General features: G+C 41.2%; 1 protein-coding gene across 3 annotated transcripts in view; it reads left to right on the top strand.

Annotated features, from left to right (window-relative positions):
• Window positions 1–16,370, top strand: part of LOC139454343 (1-phosphatidylinositol 4,5-bisphosphate phosphodiesterase gamma-1-like) — a 102,019-nt gene that overhangs the window by 17,007 nt on the left and 68,642 nt on the right. For all 3 annotated transcript variants that reach the window (XM_071235975.1, XM_071235976.1, XM_071235974.1), the window contains exons 2-13: window positions 2,486–2,635; window positions 4,763–4,856; window positions 5,846–5,926; window positions 6,199–6,283; window positions 9,794–9,868; window positions 10,187–10,236; window positions 10,504–10,552; window positions 11,495–11,593; window positions 13,579–13,694; window positions 15,241–15,326; window positions 15,683–15,803; window positions 16,322–16,370. The exon at window positions 16,322–16,370 is cut by the window's right edge and continues 37 nt beyond it. In XM_071235975.1, the coding sequence (XP_071092076.1) occupies window positions 2,486–2,635; window positions 4,763–4,856; window positions 5,846–5,926; window positions 6,199–6,283; window positions 9,794–9,868; window positions 10,187–10,236; window positions 10,504–10,552; window positions 11,495–11,593; window positions 13,579–13,694; window positions 15,241–15,326; window positions 15,683–15,803; window positions 16,322–16,370 (1,055 nt within the window). The remainder of the gene's footprint in view (window positions 1–2,485; window positions 2,636–4,762; window positions 4,857–5,845; window positions 5,927–6,198; window positions 6,284–9,793; window positions 9,869–10,186; window positions 10,237–10,503; window positions 10,553–11,494; window positions 11,594–13,578; window positions 13,695–15,240; window positions 15,327–15,682; window positions 15,804–16,321) is intronic.

The raw sequence follows: 16,370 nt of genomic DNA, 5'->3' as shown, positions 1-16,370 counted from the left end.
TTTGTACAGATTTGAGTGTGGTATGTTGATAATTTCGTTGAGGATGTGAACAGGGAGGGTAACCAAGTGAGTCTCGATACTGCTTAGTCAGCTAAAACGATACAACGCCACATTGCTTCATTCGTAAGGACATTACGAAATGACGTCATCCATTGTTCATGACGTCACAAATTAATAAGATTACGTCATCTGACATCTGTGAAACAAATTCACTTTTCATATCTTTCTCTTCGTTAACTTTTCTGTTTTGAAATGACACTGAGTAATTTAAAGAATAACCTATTCGAAACGCGGCTTATTTGTTCCTCATGGACAAACGCTGTAAGTCTCTCGCGATCGTTAAAGGCCCGGGGGCTACACTATTCATCCACCTAGTACAGAAAATCCATAATGGGTCGTAACTCTAACTCAATCATGTTCTGAACACTTGTTCACATTTTATCTACAAAGAACCCTGCACGCATGCCCATACATGCTCATATATAATGCAAACACTATTGAATTATTGCTAGTCATATGGCACGACATGTGCCGGTTGTGACGGACTATAATTCAGCAAAAAATTTAACAGGCATGGTGGTGCGCAGTAACCCTGCTGGCGACCTATATACAAGATTTATTAACGTATTGAATTAATGCAAAATACTCAAGATAAGGGTGTGATAAATTATGATTGAGACATTTTCTAAAATTTGGGGGGGGGGGGGGGAGCCCTTCACAGTTTTAAGTGGAAACAACTGCTAGAAGACATCAAAATAGATGACCTTGGCCCCATTGTGCACATTGTCCTTGGACAGTTTGTTAAAGTAAATAGTTAGACAGTCGTATAGTGGCGACCAGAGCTCTGAAACTTCCAACATGTAAATAGATCTTATAAACTTGTTATTTTAGACTTACGCCGCACTCAGCAGTATTCCAGCTATATGGCGGTGGTCTGTAAATAATCGAGTCTGGGCCAGACAATTCAGTGATTGACATAATGAGCATCGCTCAACATAACTGGAATACGATGACATGCATCAACCGAGTCAGTGAGCCTGACCACCCGATTCCGTTCGTCGCTTTTTACGACAAGCATAGTCGTCTTTTATGTCAAGCATGGGTTGCTGAATTAAGTTCTGAACGATTTGTGAATAATAAATGTCTTGAGTTTTGTAATGTTTACGGACCACGGCTGAATTTCCGAATGATGCTTGCTGTAATCACAACTCCAATCTAATTGCACCGAGCGAGAGAAATTCAAAGCAATTTGTTTCTGGGATGATCATAGAATAAAGATATAATAATTTTCAACGTGAAAACACAACCACTCTCGATTCTCGAAACAGATTCCATTGCGTGTCAAAGGCATAATAGCGGTGAAAATTATATGAATGGATCACTGAAAATCAGTGATGACACCAGGTGTTCGCGAAAAAGGTATTCTGATCACCCGATCCCCTTTTGTCGCATCTTACGACAAGCATAGTGGCCTTTTACGGCAAGCATGGGTTGCTGAAGACCTATTCTACCCTGGATCTTCACGGGTCCCGAATACAACCAAATATGCTCGTCGTGCGAGGTTTTTTAATTGATCGCTTGTGGCCTTGGTTGATTGGATGTCATCATACCCCGACGGCGTTTGTCGTTGCTAATATATCAGCCACTAGTTTGACTTGATAATTTACATACCGCCTTTTCATAGCTCGAATATTAGTGTGTACGGCAAACATACAAGCAGCCTTAATGTTATTGACAAAGGTTTTACAACTATAAAAAATGAAGTTTGTTTTTAACTAAGGTCCATCGATGATAGATAAAGTGCCCCAGTACTCAACACGAACACTACAGTTGATAAGGCGGGTTATCACACGCCGCTCCCTATGATAAAAAAAAGTTTGAATATAATCAACGTCTTTATTTATGAACATGTTTTCAGTTATTGAAGAGGAGGATTAGTTGTTTAAGGCGATGCTGTTTACTCAACAAAGTTGCGTCCCTTAGGCTTTTCAGGGTCATATCATTCGAATCTGAAATTCGCCATAATGATCCTTAGATTATTAGCACCACATCTTTTTCTCGTGGACTTCAAGTTGTAAACGTGTAAACAAAGCAACTAAAGCTTTCCATATCCACTAGAAATCTCGGCATTAAGCACCGTCGACTGTACGTTTCGACTTTATCATGAGCATGTTTTTATGAATCACTATCAAATGGTGATGATACCAGGTGTTCGCGTAAAGGTGAGCGATTCCTGCCCCACCGGTGGCACCAGTCACAATCACATGCAAAGGCAAGTCAAGTGTTCATCTGAAAAAAACATTGGATCATATGGTACAAGTCAAAATAAGGAATTTCATCGGACATCATTTTTGTCATTAATACGTCAAATTTGGAAATGTTCTCGATATGTTTCCCATAAAAGTTTCAAAAGATTTACCATTTAATGTAAATATCATTCACAGCGACGTGAAACCCATTTACTTACTACCCACATGTGTTTCAGTATACCTACCATCTGTAAAGGAAGTGCGACCAGGTCTCAACAGCCCGGACTTCGAACGCTGGCCAGACGAGACCGCTAAGTATGACCCTGGGATGGCCATGGCGATCTTTCACGGCCTCGAGTTCAATCTTTCCTGTTTGTCTATAGTGGGTAAGTAACCAGCGACCAGATATCAATGATATTATTCTACAAAGCATTAATTATGTTTTGACGCATGTAATATGCTTTTGATTCAAAGCTAACAGGTGTAGAGTTCTTTGAGTTTGTTGAACCGAAGAAATGTCCGTGAATTCCTTTGGGGGCTTCTTACGAAGTCCTATGTTTATAAGGATCCCTCGTTGTTTTATAAACAATGTATGCATGTTTCGCTATATGGCCTTTTGCTTCACAACACCCATCCCTATCTTTGACACCCATCCCTATCTTTGACACACATTCGTGTCTTTGACACCCATCCCTATCTTTGACACCCATTCCTACCTTTGACACTCATCTCTATCTTTGACACCCATTCCTATCTTTGACACACATCACTAAATTTGACACCCATTCCTATCTTTGACACACTTCCCTAAATGTGACATCCATCGCTATCTTTGACACTCATCCCTATCTTTGAAACCCATTCCTACCTTTGACACCCATCCCTATCTTTGAAACCCATTCCTACCTTTGACACTCATCCCTACCTTTGACACTCATCCCTATCTTTGAAACCCATTCCTACCTTTGACACTCATCTCTATCTTTGACACTCATCCCTATCTTTGACACTCATCCCTACCTTTGACACCATCCCTATCTTTGACACTCATCCCTATCTTTGAAACCCATTCCTACCTTTGACACTCATCCCTATCTTTGACACTCATCCCTACCTTTGACACCATCCCTATCTTTGACACTCATCCCTATCTTTGAAACCCATTCCTACCTTTGACACTCATCCCTATCTTTGACACTCATCCCTACCTTTGACACTCATCCCTATCTTTGACACCATCCCTATCTTTGAAACCTATTCCTACCTTTGACACTCATCCCTATCTTTGACACTCATCCCTACCTTTGACACTAATCCCTATCTTTGACACCATCCCTATCTTTGAAACCCATTCCTACCTATGACACTCATCCCTATCTTTGACACACATTCCTATCTTTTACACCATCCCGATCTTTGAAACACATTCCTATCTTTGACACCATCCCGATCTTTGAAACACATTCCTATCTTTGACACCCATCCCTACCTTTGACACCCATCCCTACCTTTGACACCCATCCCTATTTTTGACACCCATCCCTATCTTTGACAACCATCCCTATTTTTGACACCATCCCTATTTTTGACACCCATTCATGTCTTTGACACCCATTCCTATCTTTGACAACCATCCCTATTTTTGACACCCATTCCTATCTTTGACAACAACATCCCTATCTTTGACACCATCCCCATCTTTGACACCCATTCCTATCTTTGACACTCATTCCTACCTTTGACACACATTCCTATCTTTGACACCATCCCTATTTTTGACACCCATTCCTATGATTGACACCATCCCTATCTTTGACACACATTTCTTTCTTTGACACCAATTCCCTATCTTTGACACGACCAAAGAGTGTCGCGACTAATCCCGTGCAATATAGACGGCAGGGATAAGGTTCAGTGTAGCGAATGCAAAGTCTAATTGACACTGAGACCGTATGACTTTGTAACCGGCGATTGCATTGGTTTTGTCACTGAAATACGACACGACAGATAGGAGTAGGGTGTAAATATTTATGATGACATTTGAACTGATTTCAGTCACTTGTTTGCCTATCCCTGACTCTATTAATTACAGATCGCCGTCGTGTAGCTGTAACATCGCTGAGTGTAACGAATAAACAAACTATTCGATACGTACGAGCCTAAGCATAAATAATTATGGAGACCAGATATTTTTTTCAGCTTGAGTTGCAAAACCAGATATTTTTGTATTAAATCTATGAGCCTAAATCTTTTTTGGTCAAAAACATTGCAACAATGTGATTTTGGTGGGAGACAGCTTTTGTTTCAAACGTCTGAAGCATAATTATTTTCTGGGACAATTTATGAACAGTCCAAAAGTTTCATCTGGATTACATTTTGACATGTCTTATTTTGCTACTAGTATTCCTTATATAACCGACTCACTGTGAGTATTTGATAAGACATCTAGTGACTGTATTGCCCGTCCGTGTTCCAAGTAATGTCTTGTTAAACATGTTCCTGTATGTTTCAAGCACTCGACCCCAATGATTTCCCTGCCTTGATGGAGGGCATGACACAACTCGTCAGTGAAACCAAGGTCGCCTCATACCAAATACAGAAGGAAAGGTAACGCACTAATACATGCGTATGTAATTGATTGATTAATTGTAGTAATTGATTGATTGATTGATTGATTGATAGAGTGCATGATTGTTTGAGCGTGTGATTGTTTGATTGTGTGCGTGATTGATTGATTGACCGATTGATTGATTGAACGATTGATTGATCAATTGGTTGATTGCAGGCTTGATTGAGCGCATGATTGATTGAGTTGTTGATTGATTGAGTTGTTGATTGATTGAGTGGTTGGGTGATTGAGTGGTTGAGAGATTGATTGAGCGCATGATTGATTGAGTTGTTGATTGATTGAGCGCATGATTGATTGAGTGGTTGAGTGATTGAGTGGTTGGGTGATTGAGTGATTGCACGCTTGATTGAGCGCATGATTGATTAAGTGGTTGAGTGATTGAGTGGTTGGGTGATTGAGTGATTGCACGCTTGATTGAGTTGTTTATTGATTGAGTGGTTGAGTGGTTGGGTGATTGAGTGATTAAGCGCTTGATTGAGCGCATGATTGATTGAGTGGTTGAGTGATTGAGTGGTTGGGTGATTGACTGATTGAGCGGTTGATTGAGAGTAAGAGATGGGTTGTTGAGAGAGTGGGGGAATGAGTGAATGGCGTTGAATGGGGTGGCCTCTGTCTGTCTGTTGAGTGAGTGGGGGAATGAGTGAATGGTGTTGAATGGGGTGGCCTCTGTCTGTCTGTCCGTGTATGTATGTGTGTCAGAATGTTACATTTCACTTGTCTCTAAAGTGAAGGACTCCGGGATTCCGGCCATTTCCGGGAAGAATGGGTCCAATGAACGTTTCACTCTCATTATGACTATTCCCGTTATGACTACTAGATACAGAGGGGGGTAACAAGAGCCTGCTCCAGTCATCATATGCCCGTATATACAAGAACAATGTCGAATGAGGGATATTCTTATTTTCACACAGAGAATACATTACTGAGAATTATTATTATTATTATTATTATTATTATTATTATTTAGATGGCTGTGGAAGGAATTTTACAAGATTCAGAAAAACGAAGCAAGCGCCTATGGCACCGACCGATTAGAAAAACAGTTCTAGTAAGTAGACAGTTTAAAGATCACTTCATACACTATAGTGTAATTTCAAGTGTTTGGCGCCAATGGACAAGCTACCAATTAACATAAATTGATGCATGTAAATAGTGTATTCAAAAGAACCTTTTGAAGTGCATGAAGAAAGTATAAAAAAAACAATAGTTAAGTGACCAAGATATGTCACATTCTTATTATAGCTACGAATATCATAAAACTTTGAAATTTGTTTTTATTTCTTATTTTCAGAAATCTTTAACAACATTTGTTATTTTCAGTATCAAAACTCTACGCGACCTAAAGTCCTGGTTGGCTAAGATGAACTACAAGCTGAAAAATAAGGAAGCTAAAAGACTGCTCAAGGTACAATATATACAATCAAGTCAAGTTAATCCCGTGGATACAGTTCCTTGATCACATTATGCATGTAATATCTTCTCACTGGACGATCTGTAATGTGATATGGCAACAGCTGATCTAACACTCGACATACACATGTTGTATTGTATTTCGTGTGGGCTGCATAAAGTACGCTAGTCAGTTAATTTTACAAGATGCTGACGATGGCATTGAAAGCATCACATATTTACTGACCAAAATGGAGTGGGAGAGTTGCCTCGCTTAGCAGTGCAAGGATCCGGTAAACGCGGGTTTGAATCAGGTTCAGGATGTGATCTGATTATGACTCTGGCTGTTTCAAACCAATGTCTCAACAAATTAGTTAACGTTTATTTCGTGTTTTACTCACACATAAAGCCATCTTCCCGAGGCAAGGGAGTTAACTGACTTTAAAAGTCCAGTTTCCATCCTTGCCGAACTAGGTTGGAATTCCTGGGCTCGACGGTAGCGCCACCAGTGGTTATTACGAGTTATGTCCCTTCTAAGCCTCTCGTATGGACCAATCAGATTCCACCTCTCGTATCACTTGCATTTGCTTCAAACCATATGGCGGCGCCCAATCAAAACGATCTGATCGACAATCAAGATCTATATTGTGATAAAACGGGTCTCACAAAGCGAAGTGCATCAAATCACGTGAGCTCCTTGATTAAAAACATGAAAAGACTCGGAAGTATCCGTTGACAGCGAGTTGACGGTGCACATGCTTTGCAAATCCTGCAATCGACAGAAATCTGCACGACATTTTACGAACCGGATTTCGATTTCGGTGCGCGATTTTGATTGGACTATGCACAGACTCGGTAGTCCAGCCAAACTGTAACTCCATAATACCAGCCTAGTTCGGCATGGGTGGAAACTGGACTTTTATAGTCAGTTAACTCTCTTGCCTCGAGAAGATGACATGAAGCTGACACGTCGTGATGTAACTGAAACACAATTCACTCACCCATTCTATTACTCACATTATTTGCAAACCCCCTATAAAGCCAAACACATCATTCGCTCCCGTATTCTAAAATTGAAATACTTTTTAAATCGGCGCTGGGGGCACGGGTGGCCCAGTCGTCTGATGCGCCGCGATTCGCTGTGCAGAGTTGCGTCCCTTGGGCGCGCCAGAAACCTATGATTGTGGGTTCGAATCCCAGTTCGCCCCGATTATGTTTCTAGGTTTGTCAGCACCATACCGATGCTCGTGGGCTTCACCGAAGTGGTAAACGTCTGAGACCTACATCACTTCGGGCTTTCCTCCCACATTGACATGCCGCGATATAACTGGAATACTGTTAGAAGCGGCTTTAAACCCAACTCACTCACTCACTCACTCACTCACTCACTCACTGAAACGGTGCTGTACCATAACGCACTCACTCACCAACCCAAGCTGACACGCCGGGATAGATCTGAAATACTGTTTAAAGGGACTTTAAACCAAAACTCACTGATTAACTCAGAATGAAATATTTTCCAAGAATATTCAGGATTTGAATTGCTTTGAGTGGCATCTGATTGCCATGGATTGAGTAAGATGTTTGGAACGGACTTAACCATGGTTGATATTCTGAGCAAACCTCGACTTCGTTGATGCCACACGATCCATTAAGACGCTTCGTACGACACGCATAGGTTGCTGGGTACCAATTCGAACGTGGAATCCAAACAGGGTTTGCAGGAGGTGTGAGGTGAAATGGGGTTTAACGTCCAAGATTATTGCACTTATATAGCGACGTGCATGTACGTGTCAGTGTTTGTGTGGCTGCTTGTTCTAGTCCGGACTGATGCCGATTTATAGTGCTAGCTTATTGAGATACCATGCCGCAGTTTAACATGAATACCCCACTCAGACACAGTATACTGACTCCGAACCGACCAGTCCTTGTTTTAGCCCCTTAATGCGGAGCGCCAGACAGGGTAACAACAAGTACCATCTTTTAACGTCTTTTGGTATGACGCGGCCGGGGATCGAACCCCGGACTTTCCTTTCTACTACTAGACCACGGAGGTGGTCGGGTTTGCAGGAAAGAAGAGTCCTAATTTATAGGGATTTTACCCCTTACTCTTTCGGTTATTCAACTTGCTATTTAGTTATCTCCCTTACAATGTTTCCCACACCAACACATGCTTCACCATTTGTTTAGCATTTATTTGTAGTTCAACGCCGCACTCAGCAATATTCCGGCTATATAACGGCGGTCTGTGAATAATCGAGTCTGAACTAAACAATCCAGTGATTGACATCATGCGCATAGATCAACGCAATCAAGATACGATGACATCAACCAAGTCACTGAGCCTGACTATCCGATCCCGTTAGTCGCCTCTTACGACAAGCAGAGTTGTTGAAGACCAATTATTCTAAACCGGAATACTTTAGGATATGGTATTGTAGACTTGGAATTGTAACATACCCTCACCAATTCCAAAGTTGATATCCTGATTTCCATCTTCATTGCTTTATAGTTGCTATAATTTGTACCTCCATGCATTATTTGTCACCAATACTTGTCGTAACAGGCAACTAAACTGATAGGGTGGTCAGAATAACTGATTGGTTGATGCAATTGGGTAGCTCGATGCGCATGAGGTCACTGGATTGTCTGGTCCAGACTCGATTATTTACAGACCGCTCTCACAGGGCTGGGGGGCGGGTGGGGTGTGAGGGGTGTGGGGTGTGTGTGTGTGTGGGGGGGTAACCCGGGTACTCGGGTCGGGTGGATGCTGAGTACGACCCTGGGACCCACAGGACTACCCGGATCCGTCGTTAGTTACTTACTAAATATATTCCTTCTCTGACTTTATAGTTTTGCATAAAGATAAAACTTCAGTCAACTTCAGTGTATGCGTGAGCAAATTGCTCTTAATACATTTTGACAGGACTACGGTCAAACGTTTCCTAATCGGACATTTTGTACCTATCTCTTGAGACGGGTACCCGGGTAGGGTCGGGTAATAGGGGGTTGGGTTCCCGGGTAGAAAATTTGGACTCGTCCCAGCCCTTCGCTCTATAATATCCGGGATATTGCTGAGTGCGGCAAACAGGTCAAACAAACTACAGCTTGGTTTCTTTGCCAATGTTGTTGTTCTTTAACGCCACACTCAGCAATACTCCAGCTATATGACGGCGGTCTGTAAGTAATCGAGTCTGGACCAGACAATCCAGTGATTGACATCATGAGCATCGATCCACGCAATTGGGATCGATGACATGCATCAACCAAGTCAGCGAGTCTGACCACCCGATCCAATTGACCCGATCCCATTTACGACAAGCCTAGTCGCCTTATACGGCGAGCATGGGTTGCTGAAGACCTATTCTACCCGGATCTTCACGGGTCCTTTGCCAATGTAACCGACATCAGTACTATCATCGTGCTATTGTTTACCTCACGGACGTTTTTGAAATTACTGGTTGTTATAACGATAGTGTCTTGTGCAGAAAGGAATTTCATTTTATTATTGTTCTTTTGTTTTCAGCATCTCAAGCTCAAAGAAAAAATGGTTTTCCAAGAATTTTACATGTTATTTGAAGAACTCGTTCACTCTGATGATGTAAGTGATGTGTTAATATTGCACGGAAAGGTTTATATGATTATTGAACAATATCGTGACGTAATCATAATGGTTAATTTTTAATAGTTTGCAATGTATTATATTTAGAAATGTTGCAATATGAAATATGTATTAATATTGTACAATTATATGTTATTTGATAATATTATTGTGAGTAATTTAATGAAACGCACTCTATTGATAATAATCATTTGTCATTATTGATATTGATTATAATTTCGTTATAAAATCTTTCAAAGTCTTTCAAAGTAAATGATTTTATTAGATATAGATTAACACCTATTTCCTTGTTTTCAGATAATTTCCAAACATTTTAACCAGTACTTAAGTGGGAAGACAGGCGAAAGGTATTTATAGCAGTCTTTTGAAATATGGGCTCCCTTGCGATGCCTACTTTCAGTGAAATTCATCGAAACTAATTTATCCCCGAAAATGCGTGAAAAATAATAATAATTATGGCTTCAAATTGTTGAAACCAATGCCTGGCACAAAAATGACATTGTGTTTTCTAGAAAATGCAATGTGCTTTTTGGCTTGCACTTTTTCCCATTTTTCCGATTAACTGGATATGTGTATATAAATTCAAATGACCAATAAGCTATTTTTATTTCCAGGCAAATGCGTCCTGAACGTTTCGTCGATTTTCTTCAGACAGAACAAAACGTATGTTGATATTTTAATAGTGATCGTTTCAGATGACGGCAAGAATGTAGGGTGATATATATGAGCAGAATCTTTCGCTTCATTTTGATATCATCATTGTTATCATTGTGGTATATATATAATCACAATATGATCTGAATGAGTGGGTGATAGCTGTATTCCAACTTCATCACCGCGATTTGTAAAAAACAGTCAAGCGTAGACCCGACATACCAGTGATTGAAAGCGTGAGCAACAATCTACACTTCGGGTCACAATGAACGGAATACAGCCAAGTCACTCACTCTGGCCTCCTGATCCGTTGCAGACAACCCTTACTGCATGTCTACGGTAGTAGGTACTAGTTCCACCCATTTTCCCGAGGAGTTAACTGACAGTAAAAGACCAGTTTCCACCCTTGCCGAACTAGGCTGGAATTTCTGGGCTCTATCATAGCGCCACCAGTGGTTATTACAAGTTATGTCCCTTCTTTATCCCTCCTATTGACCAATCAGATTCCACCCCTCATATCACTTGTATTTGTTTCAAACAAAATGGCGGCGCACGATGAAAACGATCTGATCGATAATTAAGATCTATATTGTAATAAAACGGTCTTACTTAGCGAGCACCTTGATTAAAAACATGAAAAGATTTGTAAAATACCTGTTGACGTTAAGTTGACGGTACTCATGCATTGCAATACTTGCAATTGACCGAAATCTACACGACAGTTTACGAACCGGATGTTGATTTCGTTACGCGATTTTGATTGGACTATGCATAGACTCGTTTATCCAGCCACACTATAACACCATTATTCCAGCCTTGTTCGGCAAGGGTGGAAACTTGAATTTTATTGTCAGTTCAACCCCAAAGTTCCTCCGGCCCAAAATGATCAACTGACGTTGATCTGTCGTAACTATTGTCACATGTACTAATGGCCATGTTGTTTCCTTGTAGGAAACGTTTTCAGTAGAAACAGCCAAACTGATGATCAAACATTTTGTCGATGATCAAATGAGGGGGACGCTTGGGTCAATGCACTTCACAGAGAAAGAGGTTTGTCAGCTATCACTCCTTCATGTTTATCAACGACTTCGTTTTGAATTAAAATGTCATACAGACGTCCCCCCACTAGTGACGCATGTTCCCATGGTTGACCGTATGTCGACGTCGACACTGTAAGCCTCGCTTAGTCGGTGCTAGCCGACAGAGATACCATGTCGTAGTTTAGCATGGATACCCCACTCCAAGCCCACGACTCGCCTCTTATCACCCGAACGCCAGGCAGGGTAACAACAAGTATCATTTTTATTATATTTCGGTCGGGGACCGAACCCCGATATTCCGCTCCCAGGACAGACATTCTACCATCAGACCAGGGAGACGTTTTGTTTGTTTGTTGTTTAACGACGCACTCTGCAATATTCCATTCATATGACGGCGGTCTGTAACTAATCGAGTCTAGGCAAGACAATTGACATGAGAATCGATCCACGCAACTGGGATACGATGACATGCATTAACCACTTCCGCGAGCCTGGCCACCTGACCGCCTCTTACGACAAGCATGGTCGCCTGTTGTATGGGTTGCCGAAAAGCTGTTCTTACCGGATCTTCACGGGTCCCACGGAGAAATGAAGAACACAGAACATCTCCCCTACAACAACGTTATGTTTTTTTTGTCTAACGAATCTCGTGTCGGAATTCATATATTTCTAACATTCGTTTGGAAAAATAAGCACTACGCACTCCCACTATATATTACGTGTTAGAACAAGTGTTAGAACTGTGTTCTAGTGGATAAATGGACTGCCCGGAGAGCGAAAGGTCTGGTTCGATCCCGGCCGCGTCATAACAAAAGACGTTAACATATGGTACTTGTTGTTACCATGCCGCTTTGCCCAATGTCCCCTCACTTCTTCACTGAAGCTACACTATAAAGAGGGGATAACATAGAAATCTTGCAATCATGTGACCATACTACATATTTAACTGATTCGAATGAATTCCAGCTATCATTCTCAACTCCCTTAGGAGTATACAACCCATGCTGCCTAATGGCGCTAAGAGCTTTTTACATACATCCCACATATCGGGTACCCATTGCCAGTGTTTCGGGTGTATGGACGTATACGTGTTTCCACCATCTGGCCGTTCACCAACGGATGAGTGGTTTTTTTTAGTGCACAGGGTGAATGTTCAGTGACAACAGTGTAAAGACCGGGGGCTGAATAAAACACCTGGCCACTAACGGATACGATCTCAGCACCTGACACATATTTTTGAGGTTTTCGAAAATCGCTACGACACAAACCCATGTAATGAGATGTATATCCAAGAGAGTATATGTAGCTTCTGTCTGTCATGTCTTTTGGGAATGCAATAAAACTAAAAAAATGGAATGATCTTATATACTAAAAAATGACAAAATGTCTTATTTGGTTATGGTTATAACCACTTTGATACTCTAATCATCAAAATCATGCACTTCTATTGGGAAAAAGTCATTTTCAAGTACATGGAATCAATGGAACCAAACCGAAAGTAGACATACTGTTCAAGCTACTTATAACATATACTAGTATTCAATACAAGAATATATTGCTTTTAAAAAAGGACGACGATAATAACTTTCATAAAAATGGTCCCTTTTATTCTCAACAATTGATTCTTTGCTCGTTTTTATACATGCTATGTTTGATTCTGATTGTGTGTTGCAAATGTTTAATTTTGAAATATGAAAACTGTTTGTTTCAAAACCTTTACATTTGTCATCTTTAGTGTGTCATGCTATTGCAATTTGAAATGTGTCTTGACTGAATACAGTAGTACGTGACTGAACATTATAATTCTTGACTGAATACTGCAGTACCTGACTGAATACCTTTACAGTAGTACGTGACTGCACATTGTAGTTCTTGACTGAATACTGTAATAACTGACTGTATACTGTAGTACTTGGCTGAATACTGAGGTACTCTGGAATCAATACAAATTTATGTAAAAAAATAAAAACAACTTTATAACTCCTGTCCCTGCAGTTCTATGACTACCTCCTGTCCCCTGACAACAGCGTATGGAACCCGGAGCAGGAACAGATCACGATGGACATGTCCCAGCCGCTCTGTGACTACTGGATTGCCTCGTCTCACAACACGTCAGTGACGCCATTTTGTATTGTTACGTTATTTTCTCCCGTGCCGACTATGTGTTCTTGAGGGCGGTGGGGGTAGCCTCATGGCTGAAGTGTTCGCTCGTCACGCCTAAGACCAGGATTCGATGCCCCTCATGAGTTTAATGTGTGAAACCCATTTCCGTGTGTGAAAACGCCGTATTATTGCCGGAATAGTGCAGAAAAGCGACGTGAATCTTTATTCACTATATTCACTCTGTCTTCTTGCTGGAGGTATTGAAAGAGTTTTTATCCAGTCAAATCAACGCTGAACGTCATTTCAACGTTTTCTTGATTGCCAGTTTCCTCCTTATTTAACAGCAATGACCTTTAGATGGGTTGGCTAAAGGAGCACGCGATCGGGCTTGATGGCGGTCAAGGACACCAGTACCCGTCCAGGGGAGATAACCCACATCTTCTACTCTCTAACGCATGTTAGAGATGAAAGAAAACGCTACGGTGTCTGGACGCTTTTTGACTTGGTTAATACTAAAATAGAAAGACAAATTGACGATCGCATGGCATAGCACCGTTGAAATCATTTCGGGTCTGTGTTTGATAAACGGATATTCTAGTCTATTTTTTTTACCTGAAAGAGGTTCGAATCCCAGTTCCTCCCTGATGATGTTTCTAGGTTTGGCAGCACCATACCCGTGCTCAGTGGTATCACCCAAAGACTACGACCTGCATCGCTGACTAACATGCCGTGATATAACTGAAATATTGTTCAAATATTAACCAAACTCACTCAGTTACTAACGCCTGAAGATCAGTGTTAGAATTGGTCTTCAGCAACCCATGCTTGCAGTAAAAGGCGACTATGCTTGTCGTAAGAGTCGACTAACGGGATCGGGTGGTCAGGATCGCTGACTTGGTTGATGCATGTCATCGTATCCCAATTGCGTGAATCGATGCTCATGATGTCTAGATCACTAGATTGTCTGGTCCAGATTATTTTTTTTGCATATCACCGTCATGTATTCTGGAATATGGTTGAGTGCGGTGTTGATCAACAAACAAACAAACTAAACAAAAAAGAAACAATCACTTAGTTTAACCGTCCGATTCCAACTGAAAGAGATGTTCTTTTTTTCAAAATCCATAGTGATTTTCACAGGCGAAAAATAGGTCGTTCTCGCTACTTACGGATTAGAATAATATTCATTATTCATTACAATATATCCGTCCTCGTCCTAGCTGTGGGGGCACAGGTGGCCCAGTCGTCTAAGGCGCCGCGATTCGCTGTGCAGAGTTGCGTCCCTTGAGCACGCCAGAAACCTATGATTGTTGGTTCGCCCCGATTATGTTTCTAGGTTTGTCAGTACCATACCCATGGTCGTGGGTTTCACCGAAATGGGAAACGTCTGAGACCTGCATCACTTCGAGCTTTCCTCCCACATTAAGCTGACACGCTATGATATAACTGGAACACTGTTAAAAGCGGCTTTAAACCCAACTCACTCACTCACTCACTATAACAACATATCCGTCTTTATCACAGTTGTGTTCTTACCGTATTGTAATGTTGCAGGTACTTGACCGGCAATCAGATGAACAGCGATTCTTCTGTGGAAACGTACGCCAGGGCTCTACGGATGGGATGTCGATGTGTGGAGTGTAGGTTCTCTTATCCTAAACTGGTTTTGATCGAGTATCCCGACAAAAAAATTTCACTAACTGGTTCTAATGCACCGTACAGAGTTGCGCCCCTTAACCGTACCAGGATCCGATGATTATAGATTCAAATACTAGATTCAAAACCCAGTTATGACTCTTGGTTTGAGAATATTTTACCCGTGATTGAAACAACTCCACCCATTTAGGCTTTTCGCCAAACACGGTGACACGACGTGATATAACAGAAATAGCTTTGTATCCTCATCCTCACTCACTCTGTATATTCACCGAATCCAGTGATACGTGTAACTGGCGGATAGTCTCTGTCTTATTCGTCTCTGACGTTTCTTCGCCAGTGGACTGCTGGGACGGAACAGACGGTATCCCAATCATCAGACACGGCAAGACGTTGACGAGCAGCGTCAAATTTGATGACGTCGTCAAGATGATCAAGGCCAACGCGTGGCAAACCTCTGAGTAAGAAGATAACATATATTCTTTATTAACTATTTCATTATCCACAGTTGTTTGTCAGATATCACCATCACTGTGATCGCTACGATCGAACAAGTCACCGAGTCTGACTACTCCATCCATTAAGTCACCCTGAACGGCAGTTTGTGCATTTGCAAAGCGATTGTAGCCTTTTTTTATTTTTTTTTAAAAAGTTACAAACGTCATTAAAACGTTATTAGGCTGAAAACAATAAGCATTGCAAATTTCGGGTACAAAAGACGACCATGATACGACCATAAAAACGATAACCATCAAATAAACATTTCTTGTTTGTTTCATTTAGACACAATTTACTTGGGTGTATACTTTTTATGGCCGGCAGTGTAGTCGGTATAGCTCACAATGGACGCTGAAATGATGCAAGGGGTTTGTCGTTTTTACTTTTTTAATGACTTGAGTCAAATAGACATTTGGCCTGGTCTTTCATTATCGAGACATGACTGTCTATTGTTTTCATCCTTTGTATTTATTCGCCCCAGATTCCCCGTGATCCTGTCCTTAGAGAACCATTGTAGCCTCCAGCAGCAG

The sequence above is a fragment of the Haliotis cracherodii genome, unplaced genomic scaffold (genome assembly GCF_022045235.1).
Source record: "Haliotis cracherodii isolate W230 unplaced genomic scaffold, xgHalCrac1.p SCAF_10, whole genome shotgun sequence".
In the NCBI taxonomy this organism is placed as follows: domain Eukaryota; kingdom Metazoa; phylum Mollusca; class Gastropoda; order Lepetellida; family Haliotidae; genus Haliotis; species Haliotis cracherodii.
Note: the sequence above shows the minus strand (reverse complement) of the source record. Positions and strands in the feature narration are given on the sequence as shown.